This window comes from Camelus bactrianus, chromosome 8, assembly GCF_048773025.1.
Source record: "Camelus bactrianus isolate YW-2024 breed Bactrian camel chromosome 8, ASM4877302v1, whole genome shotgun sequence".
Lineage (NCBI taxonomy): Eukaryota > Metazoa > Chordata > Mammalia > Artiodactyla > Camelidae > Camelus > Camelus bactrianus.
In genome coordinates, this window is record NC_133546.1 from 45,908,579 (window position 1) to 45,928,729 (window position 20,151).

Genomic DNA, 20,151 nt, shown 5'->3' on the forward strand with positions numbered 1-20,151 from the left:
CATTAACTGGAAAATTCACTTTATAAAGAAAATAATTTTCTAAAGAACATGGGTAAATGCAACATTTTGTTGTGTTCCTCCTTTCTTATTTTTGTCCTTTTTCACCCCCTGAAAAATATGTGTTCTTGACACTGTAACAAGAATGTGAAGTTCACAAAAATCTCATTTAAGAGAATATTCAAACTTAAGTAGAAGGGGTTTTGTTTGTTTCAACACTTCTTTAAAGCCTCTTTCTAAAATGTTTTTATTAGAACTGTTGAATTGGCTTCAATGCTTCTTTGATTATCCAGGTCTTGTATTGCCTTAGAGTCATATTTGTGAACATTAAATATAGCCTAATAGTATGGAAGGAAAGAATGGATCTCTGATAACCCTTCCTGTGCTTATTTTCGAGGTCCTCCTCTTGCTGGTAATGGGTATAAAGTACCACCTGTGGCCCGTGGGGGAAAATGATTACACATGCACAAGGCAGGGGCCATTCCCTTGGCCTTAACACTGTGTAGCACCTAGGGCAGGGAATGTCTCTCCTAGGGTCTTCTGTGGGCCCCTGCCCTCACCCCAGGGCTGGAGCAAAAGTCAGCGGTGAGGCTTAGCAGTGGATCTGGGACAGAGATATCTTGTGAATGTTTCCTGACCAGCGTTTCGAGTATAACTCTGACATGAATGTTCATTGATATTTTTTGCTTATCTTAAGGAGTAAGAGAAATGTAAACAGTAAGGTTGTGTGTTGGAACTTCGCTCATTTGTCAAGGATGTGATTTACTTCTTTGCTGAAACTTCTTTGTGAAAACAAAATGTTTTGGTTTTTTTGTGTGATTCACAGTGTAACAGCTACAGACAAGACACACTTTTAAGTTTAATTTGCGTTTTAAACATATTTTCCATTACTCTCTTAAGCCTGTAAATCAACAAAGTAGTTAATCTAGCCCTAGTCTGAAGCATTTGCCAAGGTGTAAATATTCCCAGCATGGCCAGTTCCAAGGCACTGATGTGACACCCCTGAATATGGAGTTGGTAAAAAAGTGTCACAATACCGTACTGGTAACTGTATTTCCACACAGATGCAACAGTAAAATAATTAGAAAGTGATGAGTTTTGAGTATTTATTATCTTTGTCTTTAATATTCTTCACTGAATACTCTGTAAGTGTATGCACTTTAATTTTTAATAATTGCTGTGTTTAACAAACAACTTGCAATATTCCCGAAAATTTAACAATCATCTCTTGTGAATATTAATAAGCTGCTCTAGCCCTCAACTACTCTGAGCTCTGCTATGCACAGGATACCTGTAACTGCATGTCCCATGTCCCCCTCTCATCTGCAGGGCTGATTCCATGTCGGTTGATGCACAGAACTTGGTCCCCTCACAAGTCTCTGTAAGAAACTCAGTCATAGCAAGCATTCCTTGAAATGTGTGGTCTCTGCTAAAAATTGTTGGGGTCACAGGGCAGAGTGGACAGCATTCCAATACATACTTCTCATGGATGGCTCTGTTTTTCTGAATTCCACTTTACCCAGTGATGGTGATTTTTGTTTTCATTTTTCTTCCTTCTGTCTCCTAGTACCCATGGAATACCATCTTCATTGTCTCTTTTCTGGGCTCCCCACTGTCAGCAGGAAATTAAGCCATTCTTCCCAGCCCCACCCAGGCAGAGTAGTAGCACAGCAAACCTCCCCCCAACCCCCACCCTGCCCCACCCTGCACTTTACTAGTTTCACTGCCTCTCTGGAACCAGAGGAGAGTCTGAATCCAACAGAGTTGGTGGGAGAAAGCTCCAGCATCCTCATCCTATCCCTGAGCCATTTGCACTTCTGAAAGACACAGGAGAGCTGGATCACTCCCTCCCACCTCTGAGAATCCCCTTCTGTCTTCATGATGATGAGGATAGTATATTGTATTTGGATAATTTTGTTCTTCTGGGGAAGTTTTAGTGCAAAGATTGTTTAACTGGGAGCTCAGATTTGACTGAGGGGCATGTTGCCAAAGCCGTCCTCAAGGCCAAAGGATACTGGCCCGTCCATCCCTTCCATGTTTAATCTCTCCCCAGGGAAGGAAGAAAAAGGTGTGGGTAGACCCAGAAACAGGCTGACTCCTCGGAATGGAATTAGGTCATTGGCTGCAAACTTCTTGTTGTTGGAGCTGATTTGCATTCCCAACAAGCAAGTTTTTAGACTAAAGTCTGAGGTTAAACACAGTGGGGTATTCAAATTCCCCTAGCTCTGCTCCCTGCAACATCTCCTCAGAACCCTGAGGGAGTTTGGTGTGAAGACTGAGTGTGAGCTGTAAAGGAGGAATGTGCCCCCAGGGAAAGCTACGGCAGGGACGTGGACAAAACTATCCTCAGATGGGGTGGGAGGGGAAGGAAAGGAGGGAAAATGACTTTAAAAAATAGAATCTGGTATATTGGTTTCTAGAACTGCTGTAACAAAATAACAACAAACTGGGCGGCTTAAACAATAGAAATGTATTGTCTTCCAGTTCTGGAGGCTGGAAATCCGAGATCAAGGTCTACCAGGTTGGCTCCTTCTGCAGGCCCTGAGGGAGGATCCGGTGCAGCCCCGTCTCCTAGCTTCTGTCGGCCTCAGGTGTTCCTTGGCTTGTGGATGGAATTCTCCCTGCTTCTTCACATTGTCTTCCTTCTGTGCATGTCGATCTCTGTGTCCAAAGTTCCCCTTTTTATAAGGACACAGTCATATTGGATTAGGGCCCACTCTAACGACCTCATCTTAACTTGATCATCTGCATAGATCATATTTCCCAATGAGGTCACATTCACAGGTACTGGGGGTTAGGACTTTAACATCTTTTGGGAGGGACACACTTTAATCCATAGCATCCTGTATAATAGTCTTCATCTTTTAACTAGACATTTAGTCTATTTAAAGTAATTATTGATAAATTTGGGTTTAAATCTGTATTTTGTATATTCTATTTGTCCCACTCATTCTGTGTTCTTTTTACCTGTCTTTCCTGTATTCTTTTGTATGTTTAAGTATATAATTCTTTTCTACTCCTTGAAAGTTAAGCACTCTGTTTTCTATTGTATTACTGATTGCTTTAGAAATTACAGCATGCTTCCTTACTAGAGTTTCCTAAAGTTAACTTTACCTTTGTTTCTCCCTAGATATACAAGGACTTAGGGACACTTTTTTTTAATCTCCCCATTTGAATATTATTGTCATTACACATTTTAATTTTTTTTGCTTTTTTAATCTTTCAAAGCAATTATTTTTGTTTTGTACAGTCATTTTCATTTAGATTCACCTGCTTATTTACCACTTCTAAAAAATTCATCATTCCTTTTTGTATATCAGACCTCCAGCTGAGATCACTTTCCATTTGCCTGCAGTACATCTTTTAGAAATCTCTGTAATATAGATCCTTTAGTGATGAATTCTCTCAGATTTTGTTGTCTGGAAGTATCTTTATTACATCTTCATTTTTGGAAAAAATATTTTTGCTGGGTATAGAATTCTAGTTGTTAGTTATTTCCATACAACACATTGAAGATATTATTCCATTTGTCTTTGGGCTCATTGTTATAAAGAACTCAGCTATCCTTTTAACTTATTTGAGTGTTCCCTGTAAGGTTTTGTATTTTTTTAAGCTAATTTGAAGGCTTTGTTTTCTTTATCTTTGGTGTCCTACTATTTCATTCTGTTGTGTCTACCTGTGGATTTCTTTTTTATTCATCCTATTTAAGATTTGTTGGGCTTCTGGAAACTGTGATTAGAATTTTCATCAGCTCTGGAAAATTCTCAGCCATTATCTTTTCAAATATAACCTCTGTTCCATTCTCTCTGAAACTCTAATATTGAAACTTCTCATATTCATATCTTTTAACCTCTCCTCCATAGTTTTTATGTATTTGTCTCTATGCTACTTTTTGGTTAATCTCTTCTGACATGTCTTCTGGCTCACTAATTCTCTCTTGAGCTACATTTAGTATGCTGTTAAATCTGTCCATTTAGTTTCTAATTTTAGTTATTGTACTTTTCATCTATAGAAGTTAAATTTAGTTCTTTTACAAATTTTCTATGCTTTTTTTTTTTTATAGTTTTCTGTTCACCAGAGATGTTTTCAAACTTGTCCTTTATATCTTTAAACATAGTATCACAGTTGTTTTTATGATCTAAGTCTGATAGTTGAAATATCTTAAATATTTCTGGGGTTTATTGCTGTGTTTTTATTGCTCATTCTTGCTTTGATTCCTTACTTCCTTGTGTGTTTGGGTTGTGCTATTCATTGACTTTGAAAAGTCATTTTGGGAACTTCTTTGAGCCTTTCTCCAGAGATGATTTATGTTTGTTTTTCCACGTACTTGGGAGCACTGCCAGATAGGGTAATTTTTAAACTAACTTCACAGGCTGAAGTTTTCTTGGTCACTCAAGTTCTATGCATTTGGGCTGCAAATCTGTGTGAGCTCTGGCCTGTGGCAAGATCTTCTCAGGGATTTCCTTAGAGTCAGGTGGGGTGGGGGTAGGGCAGGACAAGTTTACAGCTGGCTCACCTTTACTCTGAGGTTGTAGCCCTTTGAGTGAGCCCTGGGATCCATGGCAATTGCAAGGCCTAGATTTCACCTATATTTGGGCCCAATTCTTCTTTGTATATTATTAGCTCCTCAATAATTTTACTAACTTTACATTTTATCCATTATTGGTAGTTATTTTCAGTTGATCCAAATAACCTAGTTTTCTATATTCCCTGAAACAAAACAGCAAAGAAATTTAGGATACCGCATCTCTTTTAATCAACATTCAAAGTGGCACTGACACTGGTTTTACATCAAATTCTTTAATACTTTCAAAAGTAGTCTAACTCAAGGTACATACACAACATTGTGAGTTGGAAGAGAACTTAGAAACCACAACTCTACCCTTATTTAATGGCTTTGAAAGATGAAGCCCAGAGACATTGAGCGGATTGCTCAGAGTCTTATGTGAGTTGGTGGCAGAACCAGGGTTAGAATCCCGGTCCTATCTGGGTCCTGTGTTCTCACCACTTCCTTGCAGCTCGTTGGGCACTGTGAAGTCATGTCAGTTCTTAGTGTCCATTTCCCATATGAGGAAATGTGGATGCTCGACTTCTCTTCTTGTCCTCTCCCAGAAGTTCTACACAGAAGCTTTTCTGTCCTGGTCTGAAGGTTTACTGCTTGAATATTAAAGGAGGAATGTTTTGAACCTTAGAGGCAAGCCAGTATTCTTGCTTCCCCAAAGTTAACTAAATAAGCAACAAGTAAAATGCTAATGTTTAAAACTATTGTACTGTCAAACGAAGTTTATGTGAATAAATCTAGAAGTTGTCTTTAGTTTTGCACCTCCTCTCACACATCACCTTGAATCCAACCAATTCTTTCAACCCACTACTCCCACCCTACTTCAGCCACCAGTGCCTCTTGCCTGGACCACCTGATAAACCCCTTGCTAGTGTTCCTTTCTCCACCTTGCCTCTCCCTATCCCCATACAGTCTCCATAGAGCAGCCATACTTATCTTTATAAAACAAAAACTGGGTTGTGTCTTTCCCTTCTTAAAATTCTCAAATTGTTTCCATAACTCTCAGAATAAAATACAAACTCCTTAATCTGACTGACTTTATTTACTAGGGCTGCTGTGATAAAGTACCACAAGTGGTGAGTGGCTTAAAACAACAGTTCTGGAGGCAGACCTCTGAAATCAAGTTGTTGGCAGGGCCATGCTCTCTCTGAAGGTCCTTGGGTATGATCCTTCCTCGACTCTTTCTAGTTTCTAGTGGTTTCTGATAATCTGTGGTAGTCCTTGGTTGTAGATGCATCATTCCAATCTCTGCCTCTGTGGTTACAGGACATTCTCCTTGTGTGTCTGTGTCTGTGTCCAAATTTCCATCTTCTTATAAGGACACCAGTCATTGGCATTGGGGCCCACTCTAATCCAGTATGACCTCATCTTAATTTGATTACATCTTCAAAGACCTTATTTCAAAGTCAAGTAACATTCACAGGTACTGGGGATTAGGACTTTTAAACATATCTTTTTGAGAGGGACATGAATCAGTCTACAACACTGACTGAGAGAGCCCTCATGATTTGGCTCTAGCTAACCTCATCTTGCATCATTCTGCCTCTTGCCCACAATTCCAGCCACCCTAACTTCCTGGTTCCTTGAAGAAGCCAAGCTATAGGAGGCTTACACCGACCACTCTATCTGCTCGGAAGGTTCTTTCCCCAGGCTCCCTCTTGTCATTAACATCTTGATGTAAATGTCACCCCCTTATTGGCCTACCCTGGTCACCTGGTTCCTTTTTATCATATAACTATATTTTACTTCCTAGAGTAGTACTTATCCCAATTTGACATTCTTATTGTGTGCTGTTTGTCTCCTCCTGCTATGACATTAGCTCATTGAGAACAGCGACCTTATCTCCCTCATTCAGAGCTGTATTCTCAGCATCTATAATAGTTTCCTGCATATAGTAGATGCTCCATAAATATTAGTTGAGTAAGTGCCTCATAGAGTGAATTTTTTTTTCCTTTTTTAGACTTAGCTTAAATGATGCAACTTAAAAAGGGCAGCTCCTGCCTAAGCCATACTTAGGAACCATTGCAAGATGAATTGGGAACATGTTTCTTAAAGGGGATCTGTGTGAGGTGTAAGGTAGGAGGGTGGGTCTGCAAGGATTTGTGAAGATGTGATCCCAAGTGGTAAGTAAAGAAAGTGTAGGTGGTTTCTAGGAGAAAGATGGGCAATTTCCCTGTCCTGCCATGGCTACATAAATAAGAACCTTGGAACTCATTTGTATTTCTGGAATTTCATAATAAATATTTACTAAGTTCTCACTTTGCATTAGCCCTATGCTAAGTGTTTGCACTTCATTTTCGCCACATCCCTGTGAGGAGATATTATTATTCTTACCTTACACCTGGGAAAGGCAGAATCTAAAACCCTAAAATGAGATTAGAACAGGGTTAGTGAGGGGCCGAGCTGGACCTGGAACCCAGATCAAAAAGCTGTGTACCCATTGCCTTATTTGTAGATTTTTCTCTGTTGTTTCATCCTCTGCTGATGTGCAGTCTCCATATATCTTTATACTCCCCCAACCACTTTTTTGTCCTCCGTTTACCAACCTCTTGCTATCAGTCTAACAAATACTGTGTAGTTAGTATGTCTGTTTCTGCCACACTTGCATATTTCTGGAAAAATACTTGAATGTTACATCAGCTGACCCCTCTCCTTTAGTGTGCCCTGGCCACACACTTTAGTTTGCAAGCTAATCCCCTCCCAACTCTTTGCAGTGATTCTCTAACAAACGACTTAGAGAGGTCTTACCCTGAAAGACAGCAGGAGCAAGAAACTCTCCAGGCCCTTATTTTTGGATCTGTGAATGGAAAAGAAAGATGAGCTGATCCCAGACTCCCCAGCCCCTTTGGTTGAGACTCCAGCTGGCAGGGGCCGCCTCTGCCCTTCTGCTTCATCCCACCACGATGCTTTAACAAGGCAAAGCACAGCCATTGGCAGCCACGCCCTGGATAAGGAGTTGCCACACCCATTTGATTGAGGTTTTGAATTTCAGATAAAGGTGCCAACTTTGCCAGCATCTGTACAGGGCTATTGGCTTTGAAGGCCCAGGATTAGCGCCTATAAGTCAGAGCAAGGCGTCCTGGACAGCAAATCTTCTTCCAGTCTTATGCTGCCAAGAAAGAGGCCTCTCCTCCCTCCTTCTTCATTTTACCCAGTTTATTCTGCCAGATCCTGTTTTTAATATTTTAAAAATAAACTATATTTTAGAATAGTTTTAGGCTTAGAGGAGAGCTGCAAAGATACAGAGGCTTGTTATGTACCCAACACCTAGTTCCCCCTACTGTTAACATCTTACATTACTATGGTATATTTGTCACAGCTAGAGAACCAATAATACATTATTGTTAAATAATGTCCCTTTTTACTCAGATTCATTAGTTTTCCCCTATTCTGTTCCAGGATCCATCCAAGATACCTCATCACATTTAGTCATCTTGTCTCCTTAGGCTCCTCTGGGCTATGAATGTTTCTTAGACTTTTCTTGTTTTTGATGACATTGGCAATTTTGAAGAGTATTGGTCAAGTGTTCTGTAAAATGTTCTGCAATTTGAGTTTGTTTGAAGTTTATTCCACAGTTAGAAGGTTATGGATTTTTGGAAAGAAGATCTCAGAGGTAAGATGCCATTCCCACCACATTATATCAAGGGTGTGTACCATCGTCATGGCTTATCACTGTGGATATGACCTTGCTCCCCTGGCTGGTGCTGTTTGACAGGTTTCTCTACCATAAAGTTACTTTTCCCCCCATTTCCATACTGCCTTCTTTGAAAGGAAGTCATTATGTGTGGCCCACACTTAAGGAGTGAGGAGTTATGCCCCACAATAAATATTCAGAATTTTTATGCATGGGAGATTTGTCTGTCCCCCTCATTTATTGACTTAGTCAATGGATATTCAGTGTGTACTCTGCATTATAGTCCATCACTTCATTCTTCATTTTTTGCTCATGTTGGTCCAGATTTGGCCACTGAAAGCTCTTTCTGTTGACTCCTGTGTCCCTACCGCCTTCATTTTGTGTGTGTGTGTGTGTGTGTGTGTGTGTGTCTGTGTGTGTGGTTTTTTATTTAGTACTTTCTTAATTTCTGGCTCATCTCTTATGTTTCCTGCCCTAGTCCTAGAATCAGCCATACCTCCAAGGATACCTGGTTCCTTTCACTGAAGCACGGTATTAGAAATCAAGATAGCAGCACTCTGTTTTATTTTGTCCATTTAAAAAACCAACCAACCAAACAAACAAAACCCCAGCAATGACAAAGACAAATGCCCTGCTAGAGAACAGCTTGGATAGGTTGGCGCACACAGGGAACTCCTCACTGCACACATGGAGAGGCACTGACCCAGGATGCCACATCACACCAAAGGAATGTTTCTAGTCAGTGGACTAGAATATGAATCTATTTTAGGCCCTTTCTAAAATCATGGGTGACTCCCTTTTCTAGACTAGGTTACTTTAAACAATGAGAAATTTCAGAATGCTAAGTCAAAGGATATTTCTACTGATGATTTATTCTCTTACCAAAAGGATATTACAAAAAATCATATACCGCCCATAGTTGCACGAGATTCTTTATTTGTTCAAAAGTCCTAGCAGTTGTTTTAGAGGTTGAATGAATGCATATAGTTTTTCCTGCAACCAGCTGGCTTATTCTAATCCCTTTAATTGCTTCACCTGGACAGAATTGATGGGCAGAGGTAACAGTCAATTGTAATTGTCTTACTTCATTGGAGGTGGGTTCAATGTACAGATCCCTCTCTAATAAATATTAAAATAATGAGCAAGCATTAGATGTGAGTGTTGTCATGAGGTTTACGTGAACCATAAACAGTGCCTGTCTGTCTAAGTCAGCTGCCATCATCATCATCATTATCATCATCTTTCTAGGGAAGGATCACAAGGATCTTTGTGTAATTTACTTAAAGACAACAGAGGGGGGAAATGACGGCTTGCTAATCCTGTTTTTACCCCCACCAACATTGTTATCTGTGTGTTGGGAGCTGGAGGGCTTTACGCCTGTAAAAGGAGGATTTAGCCAAGGCTCTTCCAGAGGCTGCCCTCGGTCCTTGGGAGCTGTCACCACCAGCCTCTCCCTCACAAGCTATGCAGAACTGGATATCATTCCTAGAGAGACCACCAGGGGGACCCTTGGTGCATGACCTGAGAGGACAGACAGCGTGGCCATAGCTCTCTTCACATTTGGCAGATGAGGAAACCCTGCCAAAGTCATGGTGACTGAGTCACAGCAGGTTTCCCACCTGTTCCTTCCCACCACTGAAGTGTCTTTTAAATTAGTTTTATAATATTTAGTAGTGTATTGGTACATGATGACCCCTTTAATTTTTCAAATGCTAAATTCACAGTAAGATGAGATGTCTGTTGTTATATGCTGCTTCTGATTAGTATAGGGTCTCGCACAAGAGCCCCAGATTCTGCACTCATACAGCCTTGTGCAGCCAATCCCCTCACTCTTGGCCTATCTCCTTTTAAATTCATTTCAATGAATTTAAATTCATCTCCACACATCCCATTGTGCCTTCAGTGCTGCTCAGCAGCTATGCTTCATTCCCCCACCTCTCCCTCCAACTTCATCAATATACTCTCCTCTGCCCTTACACACAGCTTCCAGCGTCACTGAGAAATTAAAAGCCATTGGAAGAGGCCTTCTGTAAGCTCCCACCTCCACATACCCAGATCCAGACCCTCTTTCCTTCCTATTGCACTGGATGCAAAGTCCTTGTTTCTCCCTAAGGCCATAGCTCCCCTCTGATTCACTAAGTCTCTTCCTCTCTCACCTACTCAGAATCCCGATGCCAGCAGATCTCCACTTACTCCCCTCTGTCATCAAATTTTCACTCTCTACTGAGTTAGTTCCATCAGCATTTGAACATATTTCTCCCATCTCAAAAACAAAAGCATCTTTTAAAATTAAAAAAAAATTAATTGTGACAAAACCACATGGCATAGAATTTACACTCATAACCATTTCTAAGTATACAGTTTAGTAGCGTTAAGTATATTCACTTCATTGTGCATCCAATCTCCAGAATGTCTTCACCTTGCAGAACTGAAACTCCATACCCATTAAACAGCTTTCCAACTCCCCCTCCCTCCAGCCCCTGGCACCCACCATTCTACGTTCTGTTTAGTGCGTCTGACTCCTCTAGGTACCTCATATAAGGGGAGTCATACAGTAGCTGTTTTTTTTGTGACTGGCTTATTTCACTTAGCATAAGGTCCTCAAGTTTCATGTTGTAATGTGTGTAAGAATTTTCTTCCTTTTTCAGGCTGAATAATATTTCCTTGTACATATATACCACATTTTGTTTATCCATTCATGTGCTGACAGACATTTGTAGTTGCTTTCAGAATGACGATTATGAATAATACTGCTATGAATATGAGTGTAGAAGTATCTCTTGGAGACCCTGCTTTCAGTTCTTTTGGAAATATACCCAGAGTGGAATTGCTGGATAATTCTATTTTTAATTTTTTGAGGAATGCATCATTTTAAGCATTCTGTACCATTTGACATTCCCACCAATAGTGCACAAAAGTTGCAATTTCTCCCCATCCTCATCAACACTTGTTATTTAAAAAATTTTTTTTATAGTAGCCATCCTAATGGGTACAAGGTGCTTTCTCACTGTGGGGCAAAAATCTTTTGATCCTGCTTTCCTCTTGCTATGGCTAATTGCTTCTCTCCTTTAAGACAAGACTCCTTGACAGAGTTGACTTTACTTCCTGATCCCAACACCTCTTTCCCCATTATTTCTTGAGCTTATTCCAATCAGGTTCTCATCCCACCTACTCTACCATGACCTCTCTTGTTGAAAAGTTGCTACATCTAGCAGCCACTTCTAGTCTTCCTTGTCTGATCAGAGCATTTGACATGGTTAATCACTCTCTCCTTCATGAAACACTTTCTCCATTTTGCTCCCACATCACCACACTTTCCCAATTTTCTTTCTACCCCACTGGATGTCTTTCATGGTTTCTTTTGCTGGTTCCTCCTCATCCCTCTAACCTCTTCTTGTTGGAGTCTTGCAGGGCTCAGTGCTTGGATCTTTCTCTTCTCCATTTACACTCAATTCTCTGATGATCTCATCCATTATCATGGCCTTAATTATCAACTCTCTATTGATGATTCCCAAATTTTAACCTCGGTTTAGACTTTCCCCAGAACGCCATACTCCAGTATACATACTTGCCTACTTACCATCTCTACTTGGATCTAGGCATCTTTAAACTTGACATGTCCAAAACTAACCCCTGATATTCCCTAGTTCTCTCCACTCTCCCCTCCTTCTGACTCCACCTACAGACTCTCTAGCCCAAACCTTAGAGTCATCTTTGACATCTTTTTTTCTCTCACATACCACATTCAACGTGTGGGAAAGTCTTGCTGGTTCCACCTTCAAAAGCTGTCCAGAATCCATCCCCTTCTCATCACCTCCACTGCTATCACTCTGATCCAACCTACCATCATTGCTCTTCTACCCTAGATTAGTGGTCCTCCCACTTTTTCTCCTTTCATTTCTTCCAACACAGCAATCAGAAAGATTGTTAAAATGTCCGTTTAGATTTTGTAGTTTCTCTGCTCAAAAGAGCTCAGAGCAAAAGTCAAAGAACTTGCAGTCTTGCTAATCCCTGTGGCTTTACCACCTCTCCAATCTCACTCTTGCCTCCTTGAAGTTGCACAAATACTCCAGGCATGCTCTTGCCTCAGGACCTTTGCACTTGATATTCTCATTCACTGGAATGTTCTTCCCATAAACACTGGTATGACTTGCTCCCTCACCTCCTTGAAACCTTTATGCAATATCATCCAAGAAGTGCCTTAACTGTCCTATTTTAAAATTTCAACCCAAAATACAATTCCTCTCCATGCTCCTTCCCTCTTTTTTCATCCTCAGCTCTTACCATCTCTAACATACTATATCATTTTCTTGTTTATTCTGTTTATTGTCTGTTTCCCCCCATCAGAAAGTCAGTTCTATGAGGACAAATATGTTTCTCTGCTTTGTTCCCTGCTGTATCCCCAGCAGCTAAAGTAGTTTCTGTCCTGTAATGTGCACTCAATACATATTTGCTGAATGAATAAATAAATGAATTCAGAATGATTGGATAACTAGCAGTAAGAATACTATTTTCCCATGACTATTATTATTATTACATCCTAAAAATCTGGGAAGCAAGTTAGGATATGGATGGGAACTGCATATATATTAACAACGTCTTACTACTCAAAGCTTGGTCCATGGACCAGCCAGCATCAGCACTGCCTAAGGAGCTTGTTAGAAATGCAGAATTTCAGGCCCCACCCCAGGCCTCCTGAATCAGAGTCTGCATTTTAATGAGACCACACCCCCCCAGGTGATTGATTGCACCTTGAAGTTGAAAAGCACTGGTGTTGAGCAGCGGTCCTTAATCTTAGATTAATTTTGTACTGGAATCATCTGAGTATCCGGGGTCCCACACCCAGAGATTGATGTAAGTGGTCTGGAGTGGGGTCCAGACATAGGGCAGTGGTGAAGTGATGAAGTGACTGACTTCCTTATTATTTTTGGGTGGACAGCTAAGATTAGAAACTTATCTGTCAAACCTTGGTACAGAGAGTGACTTGTTGGTATTGACACATCAACCAGTCATCTCCACCCTATTCCATAACAGCAAACTTCAGCTCCTTATTTGTGATTTCAAGTGAGGGACCTTCCAGGTGGCTGCTTGTCACTACCAGAGAATGCGCTCATGTTCACTCTCAGCTGCCTAGATGGTCTCTGCTGCAGAGGCACTCTACCCTGCTGAGAAGCACGTCAGCCGCTTGGGGGAATGGCTCTTGCTCTCTCTTTTCCAGCAGAAGCCAGTGATCTTTGTGAGCAAAAAGCTCAGCAGAGTGAGCAGAACTTCAGGGACAGTCTCTGGGTGGCTGTCAGGAAAGCCCTGTCCATGGGAATCTCGACAACACAGGGGCTCAGGCTGGGAACTGTCCCCCACTCTGCGTCTTGCACTCGAGGGCTTGCAGATTCCAACTGTCCATACCTCTTTGTGTCCCACACATGCTGCCTGACACAGTCATTTCCTGGGTGGCTCCACTGTAAGGGTGGGGGATGCAGAGGTGACCACTGCGTGTGACCCAAACTTGAATCTTTTTTTTTCTGATTGAACTATAGTTGGTTTACAATCTGTGTCAATTTCTGGTATATTAGCATAGTGATTCGGTTTTATATATGTATTCTTTTTCATATTCTTTTTCATTACAGGTTATTACAAGATATTGACTGTAGTTGCCTATACTATACAGTAGGACTTGTTGTTTGTCTATTTTATATATAGTAGTTTGTATCTGCTAATCCCAAACTCCTAATTTATCCCTCCTCCCATCCCTTTCCCCTTTGGTAACCGTAAATTTGTTTTCTATGCCTGTGAGTCTCTTTCTGCAAACTTAAATCTTGGTCATGGACTTGAATCTGAAGTTCAGCTCCCAAAGCTGCACAATAGAAAGGTGTGGAAGTGTGACAGAGTCGCAGTGGTTAATCAACACCCAGGAAAGATCCTGGGAAGGTGCAGAGAGCATCTCCAGATTTTCATTGACTCTGGGCTCTCTCTTGCAGCTCAAGTCTCGGGTTCTCATGACTCCGTTAGCCCTCTCACCTCCGCGGAGCACGCCAGAGCCCGACCTCAGCTCCATTCCTCAGGATGCAGCCACCATACCCAGCTTGGCGGCCCCACAGGCTCTCACAGGTATGTCAGGTGAATGAACTCCTGGGCTGTGATGGTCTGCCCACCATCTAGAGTTACTTTGTGAACTAGAGAGCCACCTCTGAGATTGAGCAAATGGAAGATTTAGAGTGTTAGCTGGACAGCAGGTGGGGTGCTCAGGTTCCCTGAGAACAGGATTTAAATGTTTCACAGCTTGGATTATTTAAAATTTGTTTTCAATGCACCTTGGGTTGCTGGCTGCCATAGATGGGTGGGGGGACTATGAAGAGTGGTTGGTGGCCCAATTTTTTCTTTTCAGAGCCAGGTTTATTTTGCACCGATAGTGAGCCTACTCACCTTGAAGTTGCTTCATTAGTAAAGGAAGTAATAATACCTAAATCCTATGTTGAGAATCAAACAAGATAAAGTATATACAGTGCCCAGAATAGAGTAGCTGTTCAATTAAAAAGTGTTTTTCTTCAACTTTGTTGTTACTGTTTAATCCTTCCGAAATCCTAGTGGTCTCCTCTTAAAGTCCCTCTTGAACACTCCTTTGCACTAGTGGCTCCCAAGGTAAGATGCTCATACCTGGGGTGGAGGCAAGGGGAGACATAAGAGGAGTCATTAATGTATGGAAGAAAATACGACATCTACTATTATTTCTTTTCTTCTCATCCTTTAAAAATGTCTATTTTTTATTATGTTTTAAAATTTATGCAATACATTGATACAGTTGAGAATGTGTATAATCTATAAATAAACACACACTCTTTGGGGCATGTGTTCAAACATTTTTTACCAATGGGGTGTATTACTTTAAAAGTGTGGGGACAATTGGTTGGGCTCATCTAAATGGACAGCTGACTGTTTATTATTCCTGAGGTTGTAAATAGCATTCTCTTTAGAACTTCATTGAATCAATAGTCTTTGGAGTGATTAGCATCATGTTGCTTTTTTTATTTACTTCAGGTTAACAAAAAAAAAAAAGGGCAAATATTATGTATAGCTTGATAGCTTCTTGGGAGGAGGGAGGAAGATTTTGTGTGTGTATGTTCCCAGCATAGAAATATATTTATACACATGGTCAACAATTGTCCATAATTGTCTACGATTCAGATTTAAGTACACCAGAGAGGACCCATCTGTCTGTCTCTTCCCAACCAGGAGGCCCTCTTGAGATCAAGCCCTGGTGGTTGGAGGTGGTTGGCTCTACTGCCTCTTTTACTTCTTAAGTTGGGAAAAATTGGTCCCACTTTGGCCTTTTCAGCTTTCCCAAGGCCAAGGCCAAGGAGGCATGGCTGAGGCACCCCCATACACACGAGAGCCACCCCAGGCCTGATGTGTGTTGATGCTGAGGGCTTTGTGGGTCTGTTTCCACAGTCTGCCTCTACATCAACAAGCAAGCCAACGCAGGGCCATACCTGGAGAAGAGGAAGGTGCAGCAGCTGCCCGAGCACTTCGGGCCCGAGAGGCCGTCGGCGGTCCTGCAGCAGGCTGTGCAAGCATGCATCGACTGTGCTCACCAGCAGAAGCTGGTCTTCTCCCTGGTCAAGCAGGGCTACGGTGGTGAGATGGTGTCGGGTAAGGCGCCGGAGCATATTGTATGGGGAGGGCTGTGGGTGTCTCTATGAAGAGGAAGGAAGCTATAATCAGGCTAGGGGGACAGGGGCTATGGCCAGGGTCCGTCCCTATCTGCTGGTGGGACCTTAAATGAGCCTGTGTGCTGAAGGCCTCTCTCAGGGCTTCAGGAGGTGATACTTCCAGACCTGGACAAGAAGACTAGATGACTGAACTCTTACCCTTGACTTGTCTCTTTCTCCCATCTCCCACTTGCAACCCATCAGTAAATCCTATCACTCTAACTTCAAAATATATCCAGAATCCAGCCAGCTTTCACCACCCACAGCAACCATTCTGGTTCTTTAAAAATCTAAGTCAGATTATGCCCTTCCTCTGCTCTAAACCCTCAATGGCTCCCATGTCATTACGAGAAAAAGCCCACATCCTTATAAGGCCCACAGGCCTCCAGGCTGTATGTGACCTGACCCTGGGTAATTCCTAGTCACTTCTCTTGAGTCCACCATTCGGCACTGGCCACAGCGGCCTCATTACTATGTCTTCCAACCACGCTCTTGTCGCAGGGTCTTTGCGCCTGCTGTTTTCTTTTTCTGGAATGTTCTTTCCCCAGCTGTCCATGTGACTTGCTCCTGGACTTCTTTCAGGTTTCTACTCAAATGCTACCTCATCAAATTGCCCTTTCCTGACCACCCTGTCTAGCGTATCAGCCCTTGTCACTATTTATTCTCCCTTCCTCTGCTTCGTTCCTTTCTCATGGCACTTAACACCATGCAGGGCAGTGGGGAAAGCTCGTGGTCTCCACCCCATCTCACAGGGCATCTTTTAAACAGGAGCCTTCAGGGTCAATCCCTTCTCCCATTGTCGCCACCCTCCTCCAGTTTCCGCCCTGACCCAACCACGTCCAGAGGGAGTAGAAGTTGTCGCCACAGGTGAGAGGCAGAATCAGAAGCTCTGCCGCCTTCAAACGTTTGCCTGCAGAGCCTCTCCCCTTCTTACCCAAGGCTCTCTACATACACAGTGGTTGTCACCACCTGCCCTGAAACCCTTTGCAAGATGCTTTCACTCTAAGGGGACAGGTTGGTGTCTTCTCTGGTCCAGCATTGTGGACATGGCCTCCATATCACCAGGGAAAGAGGGGACGATTCCCTCACTGTGGGGCAGTGCAGGTGACTCTGCTGGCTGGCTAAGAGAGTATCGGGGAGAGGGGCCTCTAATGTGGCTGCACCCTGAAGAATCAAAGCAGAAGCATTTTATGTAACTCCAGATCGACCCCAAGGGCTTGGGGGTGGAGAGGTTGTCCAACCCAGCTCCCCCAGCTCTGATTGCTTCAGACTCCTTCTGGAGCTCCCTCTGAGCAGGAAGCTGGGTCTGACTTGCTAGTAATTGATTAAAATAGAACTTGGCAAGGTCTGAGTGCATGTGTCTGACCCAGGATGACTGTTAGGAGACACAGCAGATACAGCCAGAGGCAGGAGGAAGGAGTACTACACCAAGAGGGGCCAGGGGCCAGCAGGCCTCTGAGAATCCCTTTGCCACTCTTTTCTTGGTTTCCATCTGAGAGCCAGGTTCTCGATCTTGGGCTGCCCTCTGAGGTTGAAAGCCTTGTCCTTTCCTTGCTAAACAGCAGGGCTCATGACACAGACTTGTGCTAAGAGAAAGCTCCTCCTGTACTGTGTGCCCCTCCACCATCCCCTGAATGAATCCCGTCTAACTGAGTTCCTTGTGGCCCCCACCCTCTAAGCTGGGAGAGCTGACCCCATTCTCCCCGCTCTCCTCTCAGCCTTTCTGTGGCCTTATGGGCCTTGGTGCCAGGGAGGAGGTTCTACAGTGCTTGGCACCAGCAGAAGAGCAGGCAGAGCCCTGCCAAGTTTCCCTGGCTGGGGTATTCCCAGGAAGGCCAGAGCTGAGCACTTGGTCTTAGTGTCTTGGAGAATGCAGTAGCACTGAGGGGACTCCTCATGCTACCTCCTTGAGGTTGTGAAGCGGCAAGGTGGTCTTCCATGTTTCCGATGGTGACGTGGAAGCCCAGCCAAACTGTGATATCGCCAAGTGGTTTAGGGAGGGGCTCAAAGAGCCAGACTCTGCCACTCTCTCCACTTAGAACCTGATCCTTAGGGCACTGCTTTCTAAACATTCCCATGGTGTGACATGTAGAAGATGGTGACGTTGGTGCTGGCACCAGGGGCTAAAGGAACTTAAATTGCCATGGCTGGGCCTCAGGCCACCCCAAAGGCTGAAAGGAACAGCAGCGCGGTACCCATGGACCATTCCCAGCACACCTGTTGGGATGCTCTGCCTTAGTCCCGCTCTCCCAGAGGGGTAGACTCCGTGATCTCACAAATTCCATGTCTGCTTCCAGGAGGTGGAATTTTCCCAATATCTCAGAATGTATACGCACTGATTTATGGCACAGGCCTGATGCCCCAGACCCTCTTTCTGTGGGTTCAGTCTTTTAAGGTATCAGAGGCAAGCAGCAGCACCCACACCAAGAGAGAATTTCCAGAGAGTCTGAGTGGCCAGGATGACCCCCCTACTCAGCATCTCTGCTGGCTCTCCCAATCAGAGTCACCTGGAGTATTTAAGTGACAAGCAAGTGCCACTTAGAGGCTACATGAGCTCGAAAAACCATTCCACGACTTCTCCTCAGTCTCCTCTTCTGTATTATGGGATCATAATCTTTTCTTCATTGACCTCATAGGATGGTCAAAAGGCCTAAATGAAATGATGGATTTGAAAGTTCTTATCAGACTATAAAAAGCTACACAAAACAAAAGGATTCCTTTGATTTTTAATTTAAATGGGTGTGTGAGGGGTTGTTGTTTATTTTTTAGTTCTGAAATCAAAATTAGCTCTGGTTGCTCTGCAGTGTACCGGCCTTTGGGAGATATAGTATAAAAACTCAGGCTGACCTCCAGGTGTGAGCACTGAGGGCAGAGCCCAGCAGGGAGCAGAGTGTCCTGCTGGGGATCTTCTTGCATGTTCGCTGCACCAGAGCTGGTGTGCAAGCTTCACGCTGCAGCAGAGGGCTGTGAGGAGAACTGCAGAAAGGAACATGCTCTGGGCTGGAAGAAACTGGTGCCTCTTCTAAATTCTAGTAACCTAGAGAAATTGATCTAGCATCACTGTGGAGAGATGATTGTCCTTTTATAAAGATTCCTCCCCAGAAGGCTGAATGAACCCTGAACTCCGTGATGCTGGGTTAGAGTTGGAGACCTCCAGATAAACTCATGTTTGTTTGAATAAACTTATATATCTAGATCTAGGCTTATCTATCTTGATCTACCTACCCATCTAGATCTATCTATCTAGAGTTGCTGGGAAAAAAAAAAGGGAGTACCTCATAGGGATACAGGAGTCAATCTGAAAGCTCCCAAATACAAAAACTGGAGTAATTTAGCAACAAAATAAATAACACAGTATTGGACAACCCAAAGTACAAAATATCGAGTCTGCACTGATATAAATACATACATACATACATACACGAAGGAGAAGGGCCAATTCTTCCTTATCGTAGAATTCCAAATGATGCAGAGACGCTCCCTCTCTGGGAGGCGGAGCTCAATCCTGCCACCGCCCTTGTGCGTGGGCAGGACCTTGTGACTTTTCTGGGGAACAGAATATGGAGAATACAATGGAAAAATGTGGCAAACACTACCTTGGTCAGGAGATGAAGGTTAACATCGCAGTGATGTGATGTAGATATTATGTACTCCTGATCCGATGTGATGAGAAGTGCACTTCACCTCTGTGGTCTCCCTCCCCAAAACCCATAACCCCAGTCAAATCATGAGAAAAACATTGGACAAGCCCAAATGAGGGACATTTTACAAAATACCTGACTAGTACTCTTCAAGACTGTCTAGATCATGAAAAACAAGGAAAGTCTGGGAAACAATTTCAAACCTGAAGAGACCAAGTTTACATGACAGCGATACCCAATGTGGTCTCCTGGATGAGATAGGACATTAGTGAAAAAAATAGGTGAAATTCAAATAAAACTTAGTTTAAAACAAAACAAAACTGAACAAACCAAACCCTCCTCCCCAGGGCTGACGGGCTTGAGGCTTTCTCCAGAGTCCAGCTCTGAGTCTCCATCTCTGGGCTTTTCCAGTCTCTGCATCCTTTGATGGGAAGCAGCACCTGCGGAGTCTGCCCGTGGTGAATAGCATTGGGTATGTCCTTCGCTTCCTCGCCAAGCTGTGCCGGAGTCTCCTGTGTGATGACCTCTTCAGCCACCAGCCCTTCCCCAGGGATGCCAGCGCCTCCGAGGATACCCCCGAGTGCCAGGAAGGCAGGATAGAGTCAGGTAGGCTTT

The 20,151-nt window shown here is 43.1% G+C and overlaps 1 protein-coding gene across 5 annotated transcripts in view; it reads left to right on the forward strand.

The window, feature by feature from the left end:
* SCML4 (Scm polycomb group protein like 4) overlaps window positions 1-20,151 on the forward strand; it is a 127,633-nt gene that overhangs the window by 68,696 nt on the left and 38,786 nt on the right. For all 5 annotated transcript variants that reach the window (XR_012508678.1, XM_074368549.1, XM_074368548.1 and 2 more), the window contains 3 exons: window positions 14,168-14,297; window positions 15,636-15,836; window positions 19,948-20,142. Coding sequence is in view for 4 of the 5 variants with exons in the window: in XM_074368549.1 (XP_074224650.1) it covers window positions 14,168-14,297; window positions 15,636-15,836; window positions 19,948-20,142 (526 nt within the window). In the remaining variant the exon portion in view is untranslated. The remainder of the gene's footprint in view (window positions 1-14,167; window positions 14,298-15,635; window positions 15,837-19,947; window positions 20,143-20,151) is intronic.